Here is a 26,169-nt window from a genome sequence, read left to right on the forward strand (position 1 = left end):
GGCTCCAATGACGTTAGGATGAGACAATCAGAGATTACAAAGAGAAACATAGCCAGGGCTTGTAATCTCGCCAGAAAGATGTCCAGGCATCGAGTAATTGTCTCTGGCCCCCTGCCTGGGAGAGGCAATGATGAGAGATATAGCAGATTAGTCTCTCTTAACAGGTGGCTGGATAGCTTCTGCAGACAACAGGGATTTACGTTTATTGATAATTGGCCCTCTTTCTGGGGCAAACCTGGCTTGCTGAGGAGAGACGGCCTTCACCCTAACCAGGAAGGCGCTATCCTCTTGTCTCGGAACATAGACTTCGCATTGAGCCACATTTGAATAACTACACTAGAGCATGCCCGGTCACAGGCAATTACAGAGCCTGCTAGCCTGGGTATGGAGTCAGTTAAGTTAGAACTAGCCAGCGCCAGGCTGGATGATCCCTGTACACATAGCAATTTTCGTAGAATAATACACAACTCACAAAATGTTTTTTCTACTGTGTCTATGACTACGTCAGAGTTAGACATGCGTTCTACTGAGGTGGCAAATTATGATGCGTTCAGTTTATCGCAGCGCCAAGTAGACAATCTGAAAATTCCCGTCATATCAATTCCTAGATATGGTCGTAATTATTTTAAGTACACTGCGCATAATAAACGCAACATTATTAATATTGCTACTACGGATAATTTTATCAACAACTCCTTAAAACAGCCCACTACCTATAATATGGGCTTTCTAAACATCAGATCTTTGTCTCCCAAAACGTTATTAGTCAATGAGGTCATTAGAGACAACAACCTTAACGTCATCGGTCTTAGCGAAACCTGGCTTAAACCAGACGACTTTTTTGCTATAAATGAGGCATCCCCTCCTAACTATACGAATGCGCATATTGCCCGTCACCTCAAAAGGGGAGGGGGTGTCGCACTAATATACAACGAAAACTTTAACTTTAGTCCTAACTTAAATAATAAATATAAATCGTTTGAGGTGCTTTCTATGAAGTCTGCCACACCTCTGCCTCTGTGCCTGGCCGTTATCTACCGCCCCCCAGGGCCCTATTCGGACTTTATTAGTGAATTCTCAGAGTTTGTTGCTGATCTAGTGACGCACGCCGATAATATAATTATAATGGGGATTTTAATATCCATATGAATACCCCATTGGACCCACCGTGCGTGGCGCTCCAGACTATAATTGATAGCTGTGGTCTTACACAAATAATAAATGAACCGACGCATCGCAGCGGTAATACGATAGACCTAGTGCTTGTCAGAGGTATCACCGTCTCCAAAGTTATGATACTCCCGTATACTAAAGTAATGTCCGATCATTACCTTATAAAATTCGAAGTTCAGACTCATGTTCGGCAAGCTAATAATAATAATAACTGCTATAGCAGCCGCAACATTAATGCTGCCACAACGACGACTCTTGCGGACCTACTGCCCTCGGTAATGGCACCGTTCCCAAAGTATGTGGGCTCTATTGATAACCTCACTAACAACTTTAACAACGCCCTGCGCGAAACCATTGATAGTATAGCACCGCTGAAGTTAAAAAAGGCTCCAAAAAGGCGTACGCCATGGTTTACTGAAGAAACTAGAGCTCAGAAATTATTATGTAGAAAGCTGGAACGCAAATGGCGCACGACTAAACTTGAGGTGCACCATCAAGCATGGAGTGATAGTTTAATAACTTATAAACGCATGCTTACCTTAGCTAAAACTAATTATTACTCAAATCTCATCCGCATTAATAAAATCGATCCAAAATTTTTGTTTAGTACAGTAGCATCGCTAACCCAACAAGGGATTCCTTCCAGTAGCTCCACCCATTCGGCAGATGACTTTATGAAGTTCTTTAATAAGAAAATTGAACTTATTAGAAAGGAGATTAAAGACAATGCGTCCCAGCTACAACGGGGTTATAGTAACACAGATACGATTGTATACACGGCGGGTACTGCAAATATCCAAAATAGTTTCTCTCGTTTTGATGAAATAACATTAGAAGGATTGTTACAACGTGTAAATGGAATAAAACAAACAACATGTTTACTTGACCCACTTCCTGGGAAACTTATCAAGGAGCTTTTTGTATTATTAGGTCCATCAGTGCTAAATATTATAAACTTATCACTTTCCTCGGGCACTGTTCCCGTTGCATTCAAAAAAGCGGTTATTCATCCTCTCCTTAAAAGACCTAACCTCGATCCTGACCTCATGGTAAACTACCGACCGGTGTCTCACCTTCCCTTTATTTCGAAAATCCTCGAAAAAATTGTTGCAGAGCAGCTAAATGAGCACTTAGCGTTTAACAATCTATGTGAAACCTTTCAATCCGGTTTCAGGGCAAATCACTCGACTGAGACAGCCCTCGCAAAACTGACTAATGATCTATTGCTAACGATGGACTCTGATGCGTCATCTATGTTGCTGCTCCTCGATCTTAGCGCTGCTTTCGATACCGTCGATCATAATATTTTATTAGAGCGTATCAAAATACGAATTGGTATGTCAGACTCAGCCCTGTCATGGTTTAACTCTTATCTTACTGATAGGATGCAGTGCGTCTCCTATAACAGTGTGACCTCGGACTATGTTAAGGTAACGTGTGGAGTTCCCCAGGGTTCGGTCCTTGGCCCTGTACTCTTCAGCATCTACATGCTGCCGCTAGGTGACGTCATACGCAAATACGGTGTTAGCTTTCACTGTTATGCTGATGACACCCAACTTTACATGCCCCTAAAGCTGACCAACACGCCGGACTGTAGTCAGTTGGAAGCGTGTCTTAATGAAATTAAACAATGGATGTCCGCTAACTTTTTGCAACTTAATGCCAAAAAAACGGAAATGCTGATTATCGGTCCTGCTAGACACCGACCTCTATTTAATAATACAACTTTAACATTTGACAACCAAATAATAAAACAAGGTGACTCTGTAAAAAATCTGGGTATTATCTTCGACCCAACTCTCTCCTTTGAGTCACACATTAAAAGCGTTACTAAAACGGCCTTCTTTCATCTCCGTAATATCGCTAAAATTCGCTCCATTTTGTCCACTAAAGACGCCGAGATCATTATCCATGCGTTTGTTACGTCTCGTCTCGATTACTGTAACGTATTATTTTCGGGTCTCCCCATGTCTAGCATTAAAAGATTACAGTTGGTACAAAATGCGGCTGCTAGACTTTTGACAAGAACAAGAAAGTTTGATCATATTACGCCTGTACTGGCTCACCTGCACTGGCTTCCTGTGCACTTAAGATGTGACTTTAAGGTTTTACTACTTACGTATAAAATACTACACGGTCTAGCTCCAGCCTATCTTGCCGATTGTATTGTACCATATGTCCCGGCAAGAAATCTGCGTTCAAAAGACTCCGGCTTATTAGTGATTCCTAGAGCTCAAAAAAAGTCTGCGGGCTATAGAGCGTTTTCCGTTCGGGCTACAGTACTCTGGAATGCCCTCCCGGTAACAGTTCGAGATGCTACCTCAGTAGAAGCATTTAAGTCTCATCTTAAAACTCATCTGTATACTCTAGCCTTTAAATAGACCTCCTTTTTAGACCAGTTGATCTGCCGCTTCTTTTCTTTCTCCTATGTCCCCCCCTCCCTTGTGGAGGGGGTCCGGTCCGATGACCATGGATGAAGTACTGACTGTCCAGAGTCGAGACCCAGGATGGACCGCTCGTCGGGACCCAGGATGGACCGCTCGCCTGTATCGGTTGGGGACATCTCTACGCTGCTGATCCGCTTGAGATGGTTTCCTGTGGACGGGACTCTCACTGCTGTCTTGGAGCCACTATGGATTGAACTTTCACAGTATCATGTTAGACCCGCTCGACATCCATTGCTTTCGGTCCCCTAGAGGGGGGGGGTTGCCCACATCTGAGGTCCTCTCCAAGGTTTCTCATAGTCAGCATTGTCACTGGCGTCCCACTGAATGTGAATTCTCCCTGCCCCATGGGTGTGAGTTTTCCTTGCCCTTTTGTGGGTTCTTCCGAGGATGTTGTAGTCGTAATGATTTGTGCAGTCCTTTGAGACATTTGTGATTTGGGGCTATATAAATAAACATTGATTGATTGATTGATTGAGGGATATTCCGGGACCGGTAAAATTTTGAAAAAAACTTCCAAAAATACAACTAGCCACTGGGGACTGATTTTTATTGTTTTTAACCCTTTTGAAATTGTGATAATGTTCCCATTTAAATAAAAATGGAAATGCTTCCTTCTTGTCTTGGACAGACTTGGGGAAGGGAAACGCGACTAGAGAGCTCACTTAGTTGGTAAGGTGAGTGGTACAAGACAGGGATGGGCGAGGGACCCCATTAGGCAGCATGCATTCAGTGATGATGAGGTTTAAAAAGCTCTTAGGGGGCGGTGGGAGTCCCAGCCCCTGAGGCCCATCATGATCCCCCCCAACACACACACACACACACACACACACACACACACACACACACACACACACACACCCTCCCCAACAGAAGCAGCTATTCTCATCCTGCATTGTGCCGGCCACGCTTTCCACAGTTCTCAGTCCTTTCACAAGGTAAACCCACCTCGTATTGTGTCCCTTGCCATGTCAGCGTTTGAATTCAGATAGCGGACCACGCCCCCTCCGGCAGCCCACCCCGTGAGCTCCAACCACACACACTGTACTTTGACTGCTACATGCGGGTGAGTGAGGTACGTGCAGTTTGATTTCTCGCAAAGTAACTCCTGAATGTCAAGCGAGGCGCAGCTCCCTCAGTCTTGAGATCGGAACCTGAAATCTTGCCTTTTAAGGTCTCAGGCACAGGGGCGATAGAAGCACAGTGAAAGTGACACTGAAACTAACAAGTGTTTGTCACCTCAGTGAATGTGCTCTTCTTCCTTCCTCAGATGAAGATGAACGACGGTGTGCTAAGTGACTTGGAGGGTGTGTGAGTGATTCTGCGGTGTTGGAGCATGTTTCTCAGCAGACCCTGTGACTCCCATCACCGTGGAGGATGGGAGACCCGCTCAGTGCTGCACTGAGGGGCCCCAGTAACTCTTCGAACCTTCGGCCCTTTTCCTCCGGCTGTTTAACCCCCCGCTGATAGATTTCCAGGATGTTTTGGAAATTCCGCCAGCTCCACAAGTGCCAGTGCGTCCGTCTGATAGTTACCTGCCTGGTTCTGTCTCTGATCATGGTGTGTTGGGACAAAAGCGTGTTCAACCACTTCAAGTCCTATTCATGCCGCTTCCTGGTCGACCGCTTCAGGGACGTCAACAAGAGCCTCACCATCACCCGGGAACAGGCCCGGAGCTTCAGCAACTTCCGCAGCCTGCTGGACCACCCGGACAAATGCGCCGGGAAGGACGTCCTCCTGCTGGTCTTTGTCAAAACGTCTCCTGGGAACCGGGCCAGGCGTGACGCCATCAGGTCCACTTGGGGCAGCGAGACCTACATCCAGCGCACGCTGGGAGTGACTGTGAAGGTGGTGTTCGCCTTAGGAGCCCCTGCCGTGGACGCGACCGCTGTTCAAAGGCACCTCGTCCAAGAGAACAGCCGCCATGCCGATTTGATCCAACAGGATTTCATGGACTCCTTCCACAATCTGACCCTTAAGCTGATCATGCAGTTCCACTGGATGCACCGCTGCTGCGCTCACGCTCGCTTCCTAATGATCAGCGACGACGACGTCTTCATCCACATGCCAAACCTTGTGGGGTACCTGCGGGACAAGAGCACGGCGGGCGCCACCGGCTTTTGGGTGGGCCGGGTGCACTGGGGAGCTCCGCCCATCCGTAGTAAGAACAGTAAGTACTACGTGCCTTTTGAGATGTACCAATGGTGGTCTTACCCCGACTACACAGCAGGAGGGGGCTATGTGATGTCCAGCGACGTGGCCGGCAAGATCTACCAGGCCACGCTGACGCTGAACGCCTCGCTCTACATAGACGACGTGTTCATGGGCATCTGCGCCATGGCTGTGGGTGTGTCCCCACAGGCCCACGTTTACTTCTCAGGGGAGGGCAAGGCTCCCCGCCACCTGTGCATCTACGACCGGATGATGACCTCCCACGGCCACACGGAGGATCTCCACGACCTGTGGAAGGCGGCAACACACCCCCAAGTGAAAGAGAAAACGTCTGGGATCTTAGGCCGACTGTACTGCACAGCCACTAAGATCTCTCTGCTCTGTAACCCCCTCGCTTTCAACGGCTATCCCTGCACAGCCGCATTTTACTGAGTTGACTTCAAGATCACTCCTGTCCGTCAAGTCAAACATGTCTCCTGATGCGACACTTTCAACATGTGGCAAATAGGATCCATCATAGTAAACATTGTTAAATGCTAAGTTATTATTTGGTTTAATCTTGTATCAGAGGTGTCAAACTTGTTTTTATTGAGGGCCACATCACAAACTTGGCTGCCCTTAGAGGGCCATTTGTAACAGTGATCTATCGACGAATAACCTGATTACACAATTTGCATAAGCAAGTGTTTTTAAATTGTGTATGATTTAGTAACATATGGATAACCTGCTCACATACGCACTAGCGACCCCAAAGGGAATAAGCGGTAGAAAATGGATGGATGGATGGATGGATAACTTGCTGTGAGATATTAAGTCAAGGAGACTTGCAGATTTTGGATTTTTTAGTAATCTTTTTTGATAACCCAAAAATGCGTGGAACTTCTTGTTGCCTGATCAGATAATAAAAAAATGTACAACATATTCAATTTCATGCATTACATGTTTCTTTCTAAATTAAAAATAAACAAATGCATTACATTATATTAGTTCCAATCTTTCGCAGGCCACATGAAATGACATAAAGGGCCACTAAAAATGACATGGAGGGCTACATAAAATGACATGGAGGGCCACTAAAAATGACATGGAGGGCCACTTAAAATGACATGGAGGGCCACTAAAAATTACATGGAGGGCTACATAAAATAACATGGAGGGCCACGTAAAATGAAATGGAGGGCCAATAAAAATGACATGGAGGGTCACTAAAAATGACATGGAGGGCCACTAAAATGACATAAAGGGCCACCTAAAATGACATGGAGGGCCACTAAAATGACATAAAGGGCCACTAAAAATGACATGGAGGGCTACATAAAATGACATGGAGGGCCACTAAAAATGACATGGAGGGCCACTTAAAATGACATGGAGGGCCACTAAAAATTACATGGAGGGCTACATAAAATATCATGGAGGGCCACGTAAAATGAAATGGAGGGCCAATAAAAATGACATGGAGGGTCACTAAAAATGACATGGAGGGCCACTAAAATGACATAAAGGGCCACATAAAATGACATGGAGGGCCAATAAAAATGACATGGAGGGTCACTAAAAATGACATGGAGGGCTACATAAAATAACATGGAGGGCCACTAAAAATGACATGGACGGCCACTAAAATGACATAAAGGGCCACTAAAAATGACATGGAGGGCTGCATAAAATGACATGGAGGGCCACTAAAAATGACATGGAGGAACACTTAAAATGACATGGAGGGCCACTAAAAATTACATGGAGGGCTACATAAAATAACATGGAGGGCCACATAAAATGACATGGAGGGCCACTAAAAATGACATGGAGGGCCAATAAAAATGACATGGAGGGCCACTAAAAATGACATGGAGGGCTACATAAAATAAAATGGAGGGCCACATAAAATGACATGGAGGGCCAATAAAAATGACATGGGGGGCCACTAAAATGACATAAAGGGCCACTAAAAATGTCATGGAGGGCCAAATAAAATGACATGGAGGGCCACTAAAAATGACATGGAGGGCCAATTAAAATGACATGGAGGGCCACTAAAAATTACATGGAGGGCTACATAAAATAACATGGAGGGCCACATAAAATGACATGGAGGGCCAATAAAAGGACATGCAGGGTCACTAAAAATGACATGGAGGGCTACATAAAATAACATGGAGGGCCACTAAAAATAACATGGAGGGCCACTAAAATGACATAAAGGGCCACAAAAAATGACATGGAGGGCCACTAAAAATGACATGGAGTGCTACATAAAATAAAATGGAGGGCCACATAAAATGACATGGAGGGCCAATAAAAATGACATGGGGGGCCACTAAAATGACATAAAGGGCCACTAAAAATGACATGGAGGGCCACTTAAAATGACTCCCAGATAACAAAAATGATAATGCAAAAAATTTGAAAACAAGTTCTGCTAGAAGGTGACAATGCTTACTGGATTTGCCATTAACTGGTGATTTTGACCAGCACCAAAAAGTCTCTGACGGTAAATAAGGCTGTCAATGTACTCTTAAAAAATAAAAGCCCTGGACTTTGAAAGTTCATGAGTTTTTGTTTTATCATTCAGACTAATTGGTCAGAGTTAAAATGTTGCGTAACTTAATACCTGTTCAGCCAGCCCTTTTAAGCTCTGGTTCGGTAGTTAAGATGGGCGTAGTTAAGAATTGAAATAAACAGGCCACTAAAAATAATAAGCAATCCTGTACAATACACAAAACTCTATACTCTTTTCTTTCCACACACCGTGTCTGCTTGTAAGTACTCTATGATTGTGCGCTGCCGAACATGCTCGTAAACCAGCAATGTTACGACGTGACTTCGACTTGGGCGCGGGGGGTGCCACTGACTTTGTGAATGTGTCCTGACTGGCGATTGGCTGAGATACGTAAATATTAAAATGTGTTAATGATGTCAAATGTGTTATTTTGCAATATATTGCCCTTGAATTTGTTTTAGTATCAAACATGAATAAAATAAAATTCTGTATGAAAATTGTTTCACAGAAATAGAAATGTGAGAAAAAAGTTTTGTGATGTAATTTTCTGCAGAGGGCCTCAATATAGCCAGGGGCGGCCTTGCCCCTGTGGTAAGTTAACCACCAATAAATCCTCCCAAAATAAACATCTTAGGGGAAAATACAGAGTTGAATAATACAAAATAAAAAAAAATAAAAATCCAAAGTTGTCCTTCATTCTGTTAGAAAAAGATAAAGGCAATGACTGCACCCTGTAAATGCACTCACACACATGTCATTATTCACCTCCCAGGGGGAATGATCAAGGGTGATGGGTCAAATGCAGAGAATAATTTCGCCACACCTAGTGTGTTTGTGACTATCATCGCTACTTTAAATTTATTACCTGGGATGCCTCGGGAGGAGCTGGATGAAGTGGCTGGGGAGAGGGATGTCTGGGCTTCCCTGCTTAGGCTGCTGCCCCCGCGACCCGACCTCGGATAAGCGGAAGAAAATGGATGGATGGAATTATGTCATGAGTTGAATTAGTCCTAGCAGCGCGATTGTCCAACCAATGAAATGTTTCCCTGCAAAACTTGAGGTTTCACTACTGAGTCACCAAAATTTGAATTCTTCAATATTGGCTGCAATATGAAGCATTTAACCCCCCTCCGTTATGGCTGCTTATGGAAGGCAAACTCAACAAAACCAGTATATCTTAGGGCTCTGGTTCACTCTCCCATCTACTCTTCTACCTCCGCCTTCACGAAAAATCCAACTGTAAAAACCTCATACAGAATTTGGGTTTAAGCGCTATTTTGGTTTACAGACTATTTCTAGTCTTGGACCCCTCACTACTAACCATGCTTTCTTACCCTCTCTTGTCGATAATGCCTTTTTTACAGACAATTTCTAGTCTATATACATATACACACACACACACATATATATGTATATGTATATATATATATAAATATATATATACACACACACACATATATATATATACACACACAACATATACATATATATAAATATAGTACATATATACATATATATAGTACATGTATATATGTATATATAAACACACACACATTTATTAATACAGTACATATTTACACACAGACATACAAATAAATATACACACACATATATCAATCAATCAATCTATCAATCAATCAATCAATGTTTACTTCTATAGCCCTAAATCACTAGTGTCGCAAAGGGCTGCACAAACCACAACACAAACAATATATATATATATATATATATATATATATATATATATATATATATATATATATATATATATATATATATATATATATATATATATATATATATATATATATATATATATATATATGTAGTGAGTCTTATTCTGCGTTGTGTAGTTTTTTAAGTAGGAGACACTCCACCATTCTGTCGTTTCATCATTTATTGGCCACCTTTGTTGGAAACATGAAACACATACACAGGTCTCTACTTTTCTGGCGGAGTGATACCTCATCATCAAAAGTCCGATAGAAGAGGAAATAAACAACATTCATTATACAAAAATAATAATTTAAATTACATTAACAAAAATGTTTTATCACAAAAAAAAAAAATAATACACAAATCCACATACCTGTTTTGGAAACATGAAACACATACACAGGTCTCTACTTTTCTGGCGGAGTGATACCTGCGTAAATATCATGTATAATTATGACCAAACATTTCAAACATTCGACGCTCTAATCCTTACTTAACAAAATTGTGCATAAAAAAATATTTAAAACAACACATCACTTATACCTACAACATTAATATTTTAACCAACCATTTTAAGTTACGGTACTACGATTGAAACCGTGATTCAGGATGGTGTGTGGAAAAGTTAAATGCCTGTGTCACCCTTCCAGATAACAAACAACAATATTTAACACATTTCTGTTTAAAAGTATTACTGCATGCTGAATTAGTCATTTGACTGGTGGTTCTCATTGATTGATTCTGCAAAGTCTTTCATAGTAAAGAAGACTGATAATGTTCAGTGCAGATAAAACCCTTGAAATTTCCTGACTTGTGCGATCATTAGTGATGGATTGATGAGGTGTTGTATAGCCTTTTGACACATTGCATACCTATTGATACTGTGTCACTAAATACTGACATCTGCTGGACATTAAAAATCCCTACGGGTAACCTATGGACAGACTCAACTGACACTGATTTTATGACCTAGTATATACAATAATATAAACCAAGTCATTATATTTCATTAAGGATTATTTAATATTCTCATTTAAATAAAAATCTATTTTTAAAAAACTTTTTTAGATACAGTCAATAAATAATGTGAACATTTATCATAACATGGAAATCTAAGAGAATGTGTTGTGAATGAGGATACTTGTGGACTGGGATTTTTTTTTTACACATGCACTTTGAATACACACTATTGATTGATTGACTGGAACTTGTATTAGTAGATTGCACAGTTCAGTACATATTCTGTACAATTGACCACTAAATGGTAACACCATTCTGTCGTTTCATCATTTATTGGCCACCTTTGTTGGAAACATGAAACACATACACAGGTCTCTACTTTTCTGGCGGAGTGATACCTCATCATCAAAAATCCGATAGAAGAGGAAATAAACAACATTCATTATACAAAAATAATAATTTAAATTACATTAACAAAAACGTTTTATCACAAAAAAAATAATAATAATACACAAATCCACATACCTGTTTTGGAAACATGAAACACATACACAAGTCTCTACTTTTCTGGCGGAGTGATACCTGCGTAAATACCATGTGTAATTATGACCAAACATTTCAAACATTCAACGCTCTAATCCTTACTTAACAAAATTGTGCATAAAAAAATACTTAAAACAACACATCACTTATTCCTACAACATTAATATTGTTACTTTTAAACTATTATGAAAGTTTAGAAATAATATTTACACAAGAAACACAGAGCAATGAAGAACTATTACCTCATCAGCAAAAGTCCGAAAAATTATCCGAAAAAAACGCAGTCACTTCCTGCACCAGACATCCGGTTCTTCAAAATAAAACTAATACTTCAAAATAAAACATAACACCCTGTCTCGTTCATAATACAGCGCAACAACATCACATTATTATATACATATATATATACATATATATATATATATATATATATATATATATATATATATAAATCACAAGACTACTTCATCTCCACAGAACTGTTTCATGAGGGGTTCCCTCAATCATCAGGAGATTTTAATGGAAGCATTCACATACAATGGTTTATATAGGGCACAGAGTGGGTGGGTACAAGCAGGCGTAGGGTGTGGTGATTGGCTCATGTGTTACCTAGGAGGTGTTTCCGTCTGTGGCGGAACACCTCCTAGGTAACACATGAGCCAATCACCACACCCTACGCCTGCTTGTACCCACCCACTCTGTGCCCTATATAAACCATTGTATGTGAATGCTTCCATTAAAATCTCCTGATGATTGAGGGAACCCCTCATGAAACAGTTCTGTAGAGATGAAGTAGTCTTGTGATTTTTTTCCCACACCTACATATTGCGCTCTACCACGGTATCGAGCACTATTCTCTGGATAATCCAGTCAAGATGTATATATATATATATACACCCACACAAATATATACACACACATATATACACATTAATATATACATTTCAGTTCATCTTCAGCATTGGAGCATTCACACGCAATACCTTCAGGAATTACCTCATCTAGTTTTAACTGTCTAATAAAAAAAAAGGAAAAATAAATACAAAAAAAGATACAACAATACAATATTTCCACATGTTTTAACCTATTCAAACCATTCCACCTTCACACATTGCACCATTCTGGAAATTCAAACTTCCCATTTTCCAAGTTCAAATTAAGTACAGGATTTTCCAGAATTCCAGTTTTCCGAAACAACTACTCCATCCACGTTTTTCAACACGATACAGCTTTCAAGACCCAAGGCTTTGACTGTTATTAGAACATTGACTTCTTAAAACCGTAACTTAGAAGGGTTGGCTGAACAGCTACCAAGGTACGACGCAACATGGCGCCCATGTTAACTACTCAACCGTAACTTAAAAAGATTAGTTGAACAGCTATAAGGACTATGAGCCCAGTCTGCGGCCGGGCAGACCTTCGCTGCTGTTGCCCGGTCTCATTCATTTTTCTCTCTACTTACTGAATATATAATTTCTGTTCCAAATAGCATCACTGATGTCAACGGCGACATTTGATGATTATTTGAAAAAATAAAAAATCCTGCGGCATAAGAGTCTTTGGCATCTTTGGCAGTCTGCTCTTTGTAGTTTTACATTTAATCAGGTGGTTTCTTCTGCCAAGGCATTCACTCTCTTGAAGGAATAAATAAAGTACTATCTAATTGAAATGTATTGATGTCTTGGACAATTTCACAATCGGTGGAGAATTGTTCAAATGACAAATGGTAATACGGAATTTCGTAAAAATCGAGAATTTTTCCAGTTCTGATTAAGAGGAAAGCTTCGACGGTGGAACAGTTAAAACGCGTTGAAAAATGTGGAAGGAGTAGTCGCCAGAAAAAGGGTGGAAATAGGGCTTCAGAAGAGCAGGAATTCTGGAAATTCCTGAACTTTTTTTGAACTACGTAAATGGGAAGTTTGAATTTCCAGAATGGTGCAATGTGTCGAAGGTGGAATGGTTTAAAAAGGTTAAACGTGGAAATGTATTTTCCTTTTTTTATTACACATTTAAAACTAGATGAGGCAATTCCTGAAGGAATTGCATGTAAATGATCAAATGCTGAAGACAAACTGAAATCCTCAAATATTTTTAACATTGTTGAAGTCACGCACACAATTCCTGAACAGGCTGAATACTTTGAAGTTGGAACAGTTAGAATTAGATGGAAAATGTGGAACTTTGAAGGATGTCCCGTTGATTCCAACAGAAATTTCCCAAAAATTTAGTCCATGAGTACTGTGCCTTCCAGCAACACAAGCAATGACCTGCTAGTCCTTATAGTTGTTCAGCCAACCCTTTTAAGTCACGGTTCAGTAGTTAACATGGACTACGATTGAAACTGTGATTCAGGATGGTGTGTGGAAAAGTTAAATGCCTGTGTCAATCATTCAGATAACAAACAACAAGATTAAACAAAGTTCTGTTGAAAGGTAACACTGCATACCGAATTTGTCATTTGATAGGTGGTTATGATTGATTGACTATTCAAAAAGTCTTTGACAGTAAAGAAGACTGACAATGTTTAGTGCAGATAAAAGCTTTGAAATTTCCTGACTTATGTGATCATTAGTAATAGGTTGATGAGGTGTCGTATAGCCTTTTGACACATTGCAAAACTGTATTGATACTGTGTGACTAAATACTGACATCTGCTGGACATTAAAAATCCCTACAGGCGACCTATGGACCGACTCAACTGACACTGATTTTATGACCTAGTATATACAATAATATAAACCAAGTCAGTGTATTTCATTTAGGATTATTTCATGTCTTCATTTAAATAAAAATTTATTTTTTAAAATCTTTTTTAGATACAGTCAATAAATAATGTGAACATGTATCATACCATGGAAATCTAAGAATAAATGAATGAATGGTTTATTTTGAGCCATGCAAACAAAACAAAAGAACGACATGAAATACAAAAGAAATTATTTTTACACCTACATTGAAAACATTACATGTGACTTATCTTTTGTAGATGTCAAGATTGTCTCAAAAGGGAGTGGGAAGAAGTAAACTTATTAGGTCCCACCCCTATACATATACAATATATATATATATATATATATATACAATATATAATACGATAATATATGTAATATAATTCAGTTCAGTGGTTGCTGCGTAGATGCTATATATTATCTATATATAATACATTTAAATTCACACATACTTACATATATACATATGTACACACACATATATATACAATTTATATATACATATACATACATATATACACATACACACACAATCACATACATACACACATATCCATCATACACACACACACACACCTATATAAATACTATATATATAATAGTATATATAATATACACTTTTGTCTAAACATAATTAACAATTTATGGTGCCTATGGGAACAAGCTTTCATTTTGACCGTGATATTAGTGGTTAAAAGTGGATCTGTGGCTGTGGAGCTAATGCCCCTGATCAACAGGACCTGAGGACCACTCTTGCTATGTGTCCTATGCTGTGCATTAAAAGAGACGAGGGGAGCCCCCTGTCAGAGGAGTTATCCACAAACATAAGATCCCCCACTCGCCTGCCCTGTACTCCAGATAGTGTACCCAAATCCCTTTTCTTAGTTTCCATCGGCACCAATTCTTTAGTCAGAATTCATATTTGTTTTTACATTTACAGAATATTAGTATTACTCAAATTGCATATAGGATTGTTTGTACACACACACACACACACACACACACACACACACACACACACACACACACACACACACACACACACACACACTTCAATGTATTCCTCTTATTGATACTAATTCATATAGTTTAACTAGTTGGGTGATGTCATAGAAGTAATAATCCTTGTATTTTCTCTATACTTATTAAAAATATTATTTCAGTTCCAAATAGCATCACTGACGTCAACGGCGACATTTGATGATTATTTGAAAAAATAAGAAAAAGTATAAGTCTTTGGCATCTTTGGCAGTCTGCTCTTTGTAGTTTTACATTTAATCAGGTGGTGTCTTCTGCCAAGGCATTCACTCTCCTGAAGGAATAAATAAAGTACTATCTGATCTAAATTTATTGATGTCTTGGACAATTTCTCAATCGGTGGAGAATTGTTGAAGTAATAACATGTTGAAATGACAAATGGTAATACGGAATTTCGGGTAAACCAATAATTTTTCCAGTTCTGATAAAGAGGAAGGCTTCGACGGTGGAACAGTTAAAACGCGTTGAAAAATGTGAAAGGAGTAGTCGCCAGAAAAAGGGTGGAAATAGGGCTTTGGAAAAGCAGGAATTCTGGAAAATCCTGAACTTTTTTTGAACTATGAAAAGGGGAAGTTTGAATTTCCAGAATGGTGCAATGTGTCGAAGGTGGAATGGTTTGAATAGGTTAAAACGTGGAATTGTTGTATCTTTTTTGTCATTATTTTGTTTTGCTCTTTTATCAAACATTAAAAACTAGATGAGGCAATTCCTGAAGGAATTGCGTGTGATTGCTCCATTACTGATTATGAACTGCAATCCTGGAATTATTTTAGCATTGTTGAAATCAAGCACACAATTCCTGAACAGTCTGAAAATTTTAAAGTTGGAACAGTTGGAATCAGATGGCATATGTGGAACTTCGAAGGATTTCCCATTGATTTCAACAGGAATTTCCCCAAAATTTAGTCCATGAGTACTGTGCTTTACAGCAACATTAACAATGACCTGCTAGTCCTTATAGTTGTTCAACCAACCCTTTTAAGTTACGGTTTGGTAGTTAACATGGACTACGATTGAAACTGTGATTCAGGATGGTTTGTGGAAAAGTTAAATGCCTGTGTCAATCTTCCAGATAACAAACAACAAGATTAAACAAAGTTCTTTTGAAAGGTAACACCACATACCGATTTTGTCATTTGACTGGTGGTTTTGATTGATTGATTGATTGATTGATTGATTGATTGATTATTCAAAAAGTCTTTGATAGTAAAGAAGACTGACAATGTTCAGGGCAGATAAAAGCCTTGGAATTTCTAGACTTGTGTGATCATTAGTGATAGGTTGATGAGGCGTCGTATAGCCTTTAGACCAGGGGTAGGGAACCTATGGCTCTAGAGCCAGATGTGGCTCTTTTGATGACTGCATCTGGCTCTCAGATGAATCTTAGCTGGCATTGCTTAATGAATAATTCCGCTGATAATCACAGTGTTAAAAATAACGTTCAAAAGATAAGACATTCTCATGCATTTTAATCCAACCATCTATTTTCTATCGCACCTGTTAAAAAAGTCGCATTAATGGTAAGAAGTATTATATTTATTATTGGTTAGCTTTAGAATAAGTGAATTATATTGTGTAATGTGTATTATACATTATATATAGGACTTTTTCTCTAGTGACTCAAAGAGCTTTACATAGTGAAACCCAATATCTAAGTTACATTTAAACCAGTGTGGGTGGCACTGGAAGCAGGTGGGTAAAAAGTCTTGCCCAAGGACACAACGGAGGGGATTGAACCTGGAACCCTCAAGTTGCTGGCACGGCCACTCTACCATCCAAGATGTACCGCCCCAATAACAACGTTATTAAAAAGAATAAAAGACTCATTATTCTCTAAAAATGTTAGTCTTACTTACAAATGCACGCATTTAATTGTAGTCAGTGTTAAAAAATATTAAATGGCTCTCACGGAAATACATTTTAAAATATTTGGCTTTCATGGCTCTCTCGGCCAAAAAGGTTCCCGACCCCTGCTTTAGACACATTGCAAAACTGTATTGATACTGTGTCACTAAATACTGACATCTGCTGGACATTAAAAATCCCTGCAGGTGACCTATGGACCGACTCAACTGACACTGATTTTATGACCTAGGATTATTTCATATCTTCATTTAGATAAAAATCTATTTTTTCAAATATTTTTAAGATACAGTCAATAAATAATGTGAACATGTATCATAACATGGAAATCTAAGAGAACGTGTTGTGAATGAGGATACTTGTGGACTGGGAATTTTTCTTTTTTTTTTTTACACATGCGCTCTGAATACGCACTATTGATTGATTGATTGAAACTTTTATTAGTTGATTGCACAGTTCAGTACATATTCTGTACAATTGATCACTAAATGGTAACACCCGAATAAGATTTTCAACTTAAATCAGGGTCGGGTTCCACGTTAATCAATTCATGGTAAAAACGTAATGAGTGATCCACCGAACTGGATTCGAACCAGTGCCCTAAAAAACTCAGCATAAGCAAATGCAGCTTTCCATTCTACCAACTGAGCTGCCGAAAGGATTAACTGTTACTGCACAAGGATACAGGGTTTCGTTCATTGAGCTCGACGCATTCATCGATGTATCGTTGTTGTCTGGTCTCTCACTAATAATCATTCGAAATAATTGAATTGAAATATTGCACGGGCAGTCCATTCACACTGTGCCCTCTGGGCAACAGAATCAATGTAATACCCAGTCACCGTGAAGTCTGGCCGCATAGTCGTTATAGCTGTTCAACCAACCTTTTTAAGTTACGGTTGGGTAGTTAACATGGGCGCCGGTTGCATCGTACCTTGATAGCTGTTCAGCAAATCATTTTAAGTTACGGTTTTAACAAGTACCAAATGTTGAAACCGTGAGTCAGGATGGTGTGTGGAAAGGTTCATGCCCGTGTCAGTCTCCCTGACATTAAAATGGTGAATGCAAACTTTTTGACGAAGGCGCTGTTAAAATGTGACATTCGATATTGGTTTTACCATCAACTGGTAATTTTGATATGCTGCCAAAAAAGTGTCGGACAGTGAAGCAGCCTGTTAATGTTCTATTGACAGCAAAACCATTGGACTTTGAAAGGTGTAAGATGTTGAAAAATGTGAAAGGAGTAGTTGCTGCAAAGAAGGCTTTGTAGAAGCAAGATTTTTGGAAAATCCTGGACTTTCCAGAATGGTTTAATAGGTTGAAAAATGTGGAAATGTTGTATCTTTTTTTGTAGTTATTTTCCGTTTTTATTAATCATTTAAAAGTAGATGAGGCAATTCCTGAAGGAATTACGTATAATTGCTCCAATGCTGGGAGACTGACACAGGCATTTTGCTTTTACACACACGATCCTGACCTACGGTTTCAACATTTGGTACTTCTTAAAACCCGGCCGCAGCCAGTCTGCGGCCAGGCAGACCTTCGCTGCTGTTGCCCGGAAGTCTGCCCGGCCGCAGACTGGCTGCGTAGTCCTTATAGCTGTTCAACCAACCTTTTTAAGTTACGGTTGGGTAGTTAACATTGGCGCCAATTGCCTTGTACCTTGGTAGCTGTTTAGCCAACCCTTTTAAGTTTCGGTTTTAAGAAGTACCAAATGTTGAAACCGTAGGTCAGGATCGTGTGTGTAAAAGCAAAAAAAAGTAAAATAAAAGTTAAAACTCCAGAGTGCTCCCTACATACAGTACATACACATTCAACTGAAAGATGACAAGATAAGCCTCGGTGAGTTTACTTTGCTCCTCTACGACGTATGTATGACGAATGATCTGTCTCACAAGGCGACGCTGGACGTCGTCTGGTTTGACAGCAACAAGTGTCCGCTCCTTGACATCTCGGAGGCCTTACATAGTTTGGCCTCCGAGCACAGCACGCATGGGCTGCCCGGCGGCCGGGCAGACCTTCGCTGCTGTTGCCCGGTCTCATTAATTTGATGATTATTTGAAAAAATAAAAAATCCTGCGGTATAAGAGTCTTTGGCATCTTTGGCAGTCTGCTCTTTGTAGTTCTACATTTAATCAGGTGGTGTCTTCTGCCAAGGCATTTACTCTTCTGAAGGAATAAATGAAGTACTATCTAATCTAAATTTATTGATGTCTTGGACAATTTCTCAATCGGTGGAGAATTGTTGAAGTTATAACATGTTGAAATGACAAATGGTAATACGGAATTTCGGAAAAAACAAGAATTTTTCCAGTTCTGATTAAGAGGAAAGCTTCGACGGTGGAACAGTTAAAACGCGTTGAAAAATGTGGAAATCGTAGTCACCAGAAAAAAGGTGGAAACAGGGCTTCAGAAGAGCAGGAATTCTGGAAAGTCCTGAACTTTTTTTGAACTACAAAAATGGGAAGTTTGAATTTCCAGAATGGTGCGATGTGTCGAAAGTGGAATGGTTTGAATAGGTTAAAACATGTGGAAATGTTGTATTTTCCTTTTTTTATTACACGTTTAAAACTAGATGAGGCAATTCCTGAAGGAATTGCGTGTAAATGCTCCAATGCCGAAGACAAACTGAAATCCTCAAATATTTTTAACATTGTTGAAGTTAAGCACACAATTCCTAAACAGGCTGAATACTTTGAAGTTGGAATAGTAAGAATCAGATAGAAAATGTGGAACTTTGAAGGATGTCCCATTGATTCCAACAGAAATTTCCCAAAAAGTTGGTCAATGAGTACTGTGCCTTCCAGTAACAATAGCAATGACCTGCTAGTCCTTATACTTGTTCAGCCAACTCTTTTAAGTCACGGTTTGGTAGTTAACATGGACTACGATTGAATCTGTGATTCAGGATGGTTTGTGGAAAAGTTAAATGCCTGTGTCAATCTTCCAGATAACAAACAACAAGATTAAACAAAGTTCTGTTGAAAGGTAACACTGCATACCGATTTTGTCATTTGACTGGTGGTTATGATTGATTGACTATTCAAAAAGTCTTTGATAGTAAAGAAGACTGACAATGTTCAGTGCAGATAAAAGCCTTGAAATTTCCTGACTTGTGTGATCATTAGTGATAGGTTGATGAGGTGTCGTATAGCCTTTTGACACATTGCAAAACTGTATTGATACTGTGTCACTAAATACTGACATCTGCTGGACATTAAAAATCCCTACAGGCAACCTATGGACCGACTCAACTGACACTGATTTTATGACCTAGTATATACAATAATATAAACCAAGTCATTGTATTTCATTTAGGATTATTTCATATCTTCATTTAAATAAAAATATATTTTTTCAAAATCTTTTTTAGATACAGTCAATAAATAATGTGAACATGTATCATAACATGGAAATCTAAGAGAATGTGTTGTGAATGAGGATACTTGTGGACTGGGATTTTTTTTTTACACATGCGCTCTGAATACGCACTATTGATTGATTGACTGAAACTTGTATTAGTAGATTGCAGAGTTCAGTACATATTCTGTACAATTGACCTTATCACTTTCCTCGGGCACTGTTCCCGTTGCATTCAAAAAAGCGGTTATTCATCCTCTCCTTAAAAGACCTAACCTCGATCCTGACCTCATGGTAAACTACCGACCGGTGTCTCACCTTCCCTTTATTTCGAAAATCCTCGAAAAAATTGTTGCAGAGCAGCTAAATGAGCACTTAGCGTTTAACAATCTATGTGAAGCCTTTCAATCCGGTTTCAGGGCAAATCACTCGACTGAGACAGCCCTCGCAAAATTGACTAATGATCTATTGCTAACGATGGACTCTGATGCGTCATCTATGTTGCTGCTCCTCGATCTTAGCGCTGCTTTCGATACCGTCGATCATAATATTTTATTAGAGCGTATCAAAATACGAATTGGTATGTCAGACTCAGCCCTGTCATGGTTTAACTCTTATCTTACTGATAGGATGCAGTGCGTCTCCTATAACAGTGTGACCTCGGACTATGTTAAGGTAACGTGTGGAGTTCCCCAGGGTTCGGTCCTTGGCCCTGTACTCTTCAGCATCTACATGCTGCCGCTAGGTGACGTCATACGCAAATACGGTATTAGCTTTCACTGTTATGCTGATGACACCCAACTTTACATGCCCCTAAAGCTGACCAACACGCCGGACTGTAGTCAGTTGGAAGCGTGTCTTAATGAAATTAAACAATGGATGTCCGCTAACTTTTTGCAACTTAATGCCAAAAAAACGGAAATGCTGATTATCGGTCCTGCTAGACACCGACCTCTATTTAATAATACAACTTTAACATTTGACAACCAAATAATAAAACAAGGTGACTCTGTAAAAAATCTGGGTATTATCTTCGACCCAACTCTCTCCTTTGAGTCACACATTAAAAGCGTTACTAAAACGGCCTTCTTTCATCTCCGTAATATCGCTAAAATTCGCTCCATTTTGTCCACTAAAGACGCCGAGATCATTATCCATGCGTTTGTTACGTCTCGTCTCGATTACTGTAACGTATTATTTTCGGGTCTCCCCATGTCTAGTATTAAAAGATTACAGTTGGTACAAAATGCGGCTGCTAGACTTTTGACAAGAACAAGAAAGTTTGATCATATTACGGCTGTACTGGCTCACCTGCACTGGCTTCCTGTGCACTTAAGATGTGACTTTAAGGTTTTACTACTTACGTATAAAATACTACACGGTCTAGCTCCAGCCTATCTTGCCGATTGTATTGTACCATATGTCCCGGCAAGAAATCTGCGTTCAAAAGACTCCGGCTTATTAGTGATTCCTAGAGCTCAAAAAAAGTCTGCGGGCTATAGAGCGTTTTCCGTTCGGGCTCCAGTACTCTGGAATGCCCTCCCGGTAACAGTTCGAGATGCTACCTCAGTAGAAGCATTTAAGTCTCATCTTAAAACTCATCTGTATACTCTAGCCTTTAAATAGACCTCCTTTTTAGACCAGTTGATCTGCCGCTTCTTTTCTTTCTCCTATGTCCCCCCCTCCCTTGTGGAGGGGGTCCGGTCCGATGACCATGGATGAAGTACTGACTGTCCAGAGTCGAGACCCAGGATGGACCGCTCGTCGGGACCCAGGATGGACCGCTCGCCTGTATCGGTTGGGGACATCTCTACGCTGCTGATCCGCTTGAGATGGTTTCCTGTGGACGGGACTCTCACTGCTGTCTTGGAGCCACTATGGATTGAACTTTCACAGTATCATGTTAGACCCGCTCGACATCCATTGCTTTCGGTCCCCTAGAGGGGGGGGGGTTGCCCACATCTGAGGTCCTCTCCAAGGTTTCTCATAGTCAGCATTGTCACTGGCGTCCCACTGGATGTGAATTCTCCCTGCCCACTGGGTGTGAGTTTTCCTTGCCCTTTTGTGGGTTCTTCCGAGGATGTTGTAGTCGTAATGATTTGTGCAGTCCTTTGAGACATTTGTGATTTGGGGCTATATAAATAAACATTGATTGATTGATTGACCACTAAATGGTAACACCATTCTGTCGTTTCATCATTTATTGGCCACCTTTGTTGGAAACATGAAACACATACACAGGTCTCTACTTTTCTGGCGGAGTGATACCTCATCATCAAAAGTCCGATAGAAGAGGAAATAAACAAAAATTATACAAAAATATTAATTTGAATTACATTAACAAAAATCTTTTATCACAAAAAAAATAATAATAATACACAAATCCACATACCTGTTTTGGAAACATGAAACACATACACAGGTCTCTACTTTTCTGGCGGAGTGATACCTGCTTAAATACCATGTGTAATTATGACCAAACATTTCAAACATTCGACGCTCTAATCCTTACTTAACAAAATTGTGCATAAAAAAATACTTAAAACAACACATCACTTATACCTACAACATTAATATTTTAACTTTTAAAGTATTATGAAAGTTTAGAAATAATATTTACACAAGAAACACAGAGCAATGAAGAACTATTACCTCGTCAGCAAATGTCCGAAAATGTATCCGAAAAAAACGCAGTCACTTCCTGCACCAGACATCCGGTTCTTCAAAATAAAAGCAATACTTCAAAATAAAACATAACACCCTGTCTCGTTCATAATACAGCGCAACAACATCACACTATTGCATATATATATATATATATATATATATATATATATATATATATATATATATATATATACACACACACACACACACATCCATCCATCTATTTTCTATCGCTTATCCATATACTAAATATATATATATATACACACACACATATTTATATATAAATACACACACACATATAAATACATGTAAACATATATATATATATATATACATATACAAATTTATACACACACATATTTATACATATATCTACACCCACACATATATATACACACACATATATACACATTAATATATACATTTCAGTTCATCTTCAGCATTGGAGCATTCACACGCAATACCTTCAGGAATTACCTCATCTAGTTTTAATTGTCTAATAAAATTAAAGGGGAAAAAAATACAAAAAAAGATACAACAATACAATATTTCCACATGTTTTAACCTATTCAAACCATTCCACCTTCACACATTGCACCATTCTGGAAATTCAAACTTCCCATTTTCCTATTTCAAATTAAGTACAGGATTTTCCAGAATTCCAGTTTTCCGAAACAACTACTCCATCCACGTTTTTCAACACGATACAGCTTTCAAGACCCAAGGATTCGACTGTTATTAGAACATTGACTTCTTAAAACCGTAACTTAAAAGGGTTGGCTGAACAGCTACCAAGGTACGATGCAACATGGCGCCCATGTTAACTACTCAACCGTAACTTAAAAAGATTGGTTGAACAGCTATAATGACTATGAGGCCAGTCTGCGGCCGGGCAGACCCTCGCTGCTGTTGCCCAGGAGGGCACAGCATGCATGAGCTGCCCGGCAGACCATTGTTTTATCTCTCTACTTACTTAATATATAATTTCTGTTCCAAATAGCATCACTGATGTCAACGGCGACATTTGATGATTATTTGAAAATAAAAAATCCTGCGGTATAAGAGTCTTTGGCATCTTTGGCAGTCTGCTCTTTGTAGTTTTAAATTTAATCAGGAGGTGTCTTCTGCCAAGGCATTTACTCTCCTGAAGGAATAAATAAAGTACTATCTAATCTAAATTTATTGATGTCTTGGACAATTTCTCAATCGGTGGAGAATTGTTAAAGTAATAACATGTTGAAATGACAAATGGTAATACGGAATTTCGGAAAAACCGAGAATTTTTCCAATTCTGATTAAGAGGAAAGCTTCGACGGTGGAACAGTTAAAACGCGTTGAAAAATGTGGAAGGAGTAGTCGCCAGAAGAAAGGCTGGAAATAGGGCTTCGGAAAAGCAGGAATTCTGGAAAACCCTGAACTTTTTTGGAACTATGAAAAGAATTTCCAGAATGGTGCAATGTGTCAAAGGTGGAATGGTTTGAATAGCTTAAAACATGTGGAAATGTTGTATTGTTGTTCCTTTTTTTTATTAGGCATTTAAAAGCTTTGCGAGAGCTCTACCACAGCGCCCTGGAAACACTCAACCTTCCCCCCATCCCGCAACTATAGCCTCGCCGCCTTTCTCTCTCTCTCTCTCTTTGTCACCCACTCACGCATTCCACCAGTTATGACCTCCCTGCTTTTTTAAATTCAGTGTTGAAATGATATTACTGTACAGCAGGGGTGTCCAAACTTTTTCCACTGAGGTCCGCACATTGAAAAATCAAAGTACACTGGGGCCAAGTTGATATTTTTTTTCATTTCCAAACCAATACAATATACACTTTTTAAAAATTTTTTTATTATCGGGGCTCCCTCAAGTTAGGTCTTAAGGACCCAGAAGGGTTTCAGCCTTAAACAAGTTTCAATATAAGTCATTTTTTTTTTTTTTCATAAAACCCTTGAATCGCTAATTCTACTATTGGGGCGGAATAGCTCGGTTGGTAGAGTGGCCGTGCCAGCAACTTGAGGGTTGCAGGTTCGATTCCCGCTTGTGCCATCCTAGTTACTGCCGTTGTGTCCTTGGGCAAGACACTTTACCCACCTGCTCCCAGTGCCACCCACACTGGTTTAAATGTAACTTAGATATTGGGTGTCACTATGTAAAGCGCTTTGAGTCACTTGAGAAAAGCGCTATATAAATATAATTCACGATTCACAAAACTAGATGAGGCAATTCCTGAAGGAATTGCGTGTAAATGCTCCAATGCTGAATACAAACTGAAATCCTTGAATATTTTTAACATTGTTGAAGTCCAGCACTCAATTCCTGAACAGGCTGAATATTTTGAAGTTGGAACAGTTGGAATAAGATGAAAAATATGGAACTTTGAAGGATGACCCATTGATTTCAATAGGAATTTCCCAAAAGTTAGTCCATGAGTACTATGTCTTCCAGCAACACTAACAATGACCTGCTAGACCTTATAGTTGTTCAACCAACCCTTTTAGGTTACGGTTTGGTAGTAAACATGGACTACGATTGAAACTGTGATTCAGGATGGTGTGTGGACAAGTTAAATGCCTGTGTCAATCTTCCAGATAACACACAACAAGATTATACAAAGTTCTGATGAAAGGTAACACTGCATACTGAATTTTTCATTTGACTGTTGGTTTTGATTAATTGATTACTCAAAAAGTCTTTGATAGTAAAGAAGACTGACAATGCTCAGTGCAGATAAAAGCCTTGAAATTTCCTGACTTGTGTGATCATTAGTGATAGGTTGATGAGGCGTCGCATAGCCTTTTGACACATTGCAAAACTGTATTGATACTGTGTCACTAAATACTGACATCTGCTGGACTTTAAAAATCCCTACAGACAACCTATGGACCGACTCAACTGACACTGATTTTATGACCTAGAATATACAATAATATAAACCAAGTCATTGTATTTCATTTAGGATTATATCATATGTTCATTTAAATAAAAATATATATTTTTTAATCTTTT

General features: G+C 39.4%; 2 protein-coding genes and 1 long non-coding RNA gene across 6 annotated transcripts in view; 1 reads left to right on the top strand and 2 right to left on the bottom strand.

Moving 5' to 3' along the window:
* Positions 1–26,169, bottom strand: part of LOC133545263 (BMP/retinoic acid-inducible neural-specific protein 3-like) — a 1,164,151-nt gene that overhangs the window by 997,663 nt on the left and 140,319 nt on the right. The window lies entirely within an intron of this gene.
* Positions 4,472–6,686, top strand: LOC133544952 (lactosylceramide 1,3-N-acetyl-beta-D-glucosaminyltransferase A-like). Its single transcript, XM_061890201.1, has 2 exons — positions 4,472–4,692; positions 4,888–6,686. The coding sequence occupies exon 2, from the start codon at positions 5,097–5,099 to the stop codon at positions 6,219–6,221; it is 1,125 nt and encodes a 374-aa protein (XP_061746185.1). The 5' UTR covers positions 4,472–4,692; positions 4,888–5,096; the 3' UTR covers positions 6,222–6,686.
* Positions 10,176–23,305, bottom strand: LOC133545241 (uncharacterized). The gene is made up of 3 exons (XR_009804772.1): positions 22,894–23,305; positions 10,382–10,438; positions 10,176–10,256 (listed from the first exon to the last, which is right to left on the bottom strand). It is a non-coding gene; the product is annotated as an uncharacterized LOC133545241 (long non-coding RNA).

Source organism: Nerophis ophidion, linkage group LG28 (assembly GCF_033978795.1).
Source record: "Nerophis ophidion isolate RoL-2023_Sa linkage group LG28, RoL_Noph_v1.0, whole genome shotgun sequence".
Lineage (NCBI taxonomy): Eukaryota > Metazoa > Chordata > Actinopteri > Syngnathiformes > Syngnathidae > Nerophis > Nerophis ophidion.

Coding starts and splice junctions, on each gene's coding strand:
- LOC133544952 (XM_061890201.1), top strand. CDS start 5,097: ATGTTTTGGAAATTCCGCCAGCTCCACAAGTGCCAGTGCGTCCGTCTG.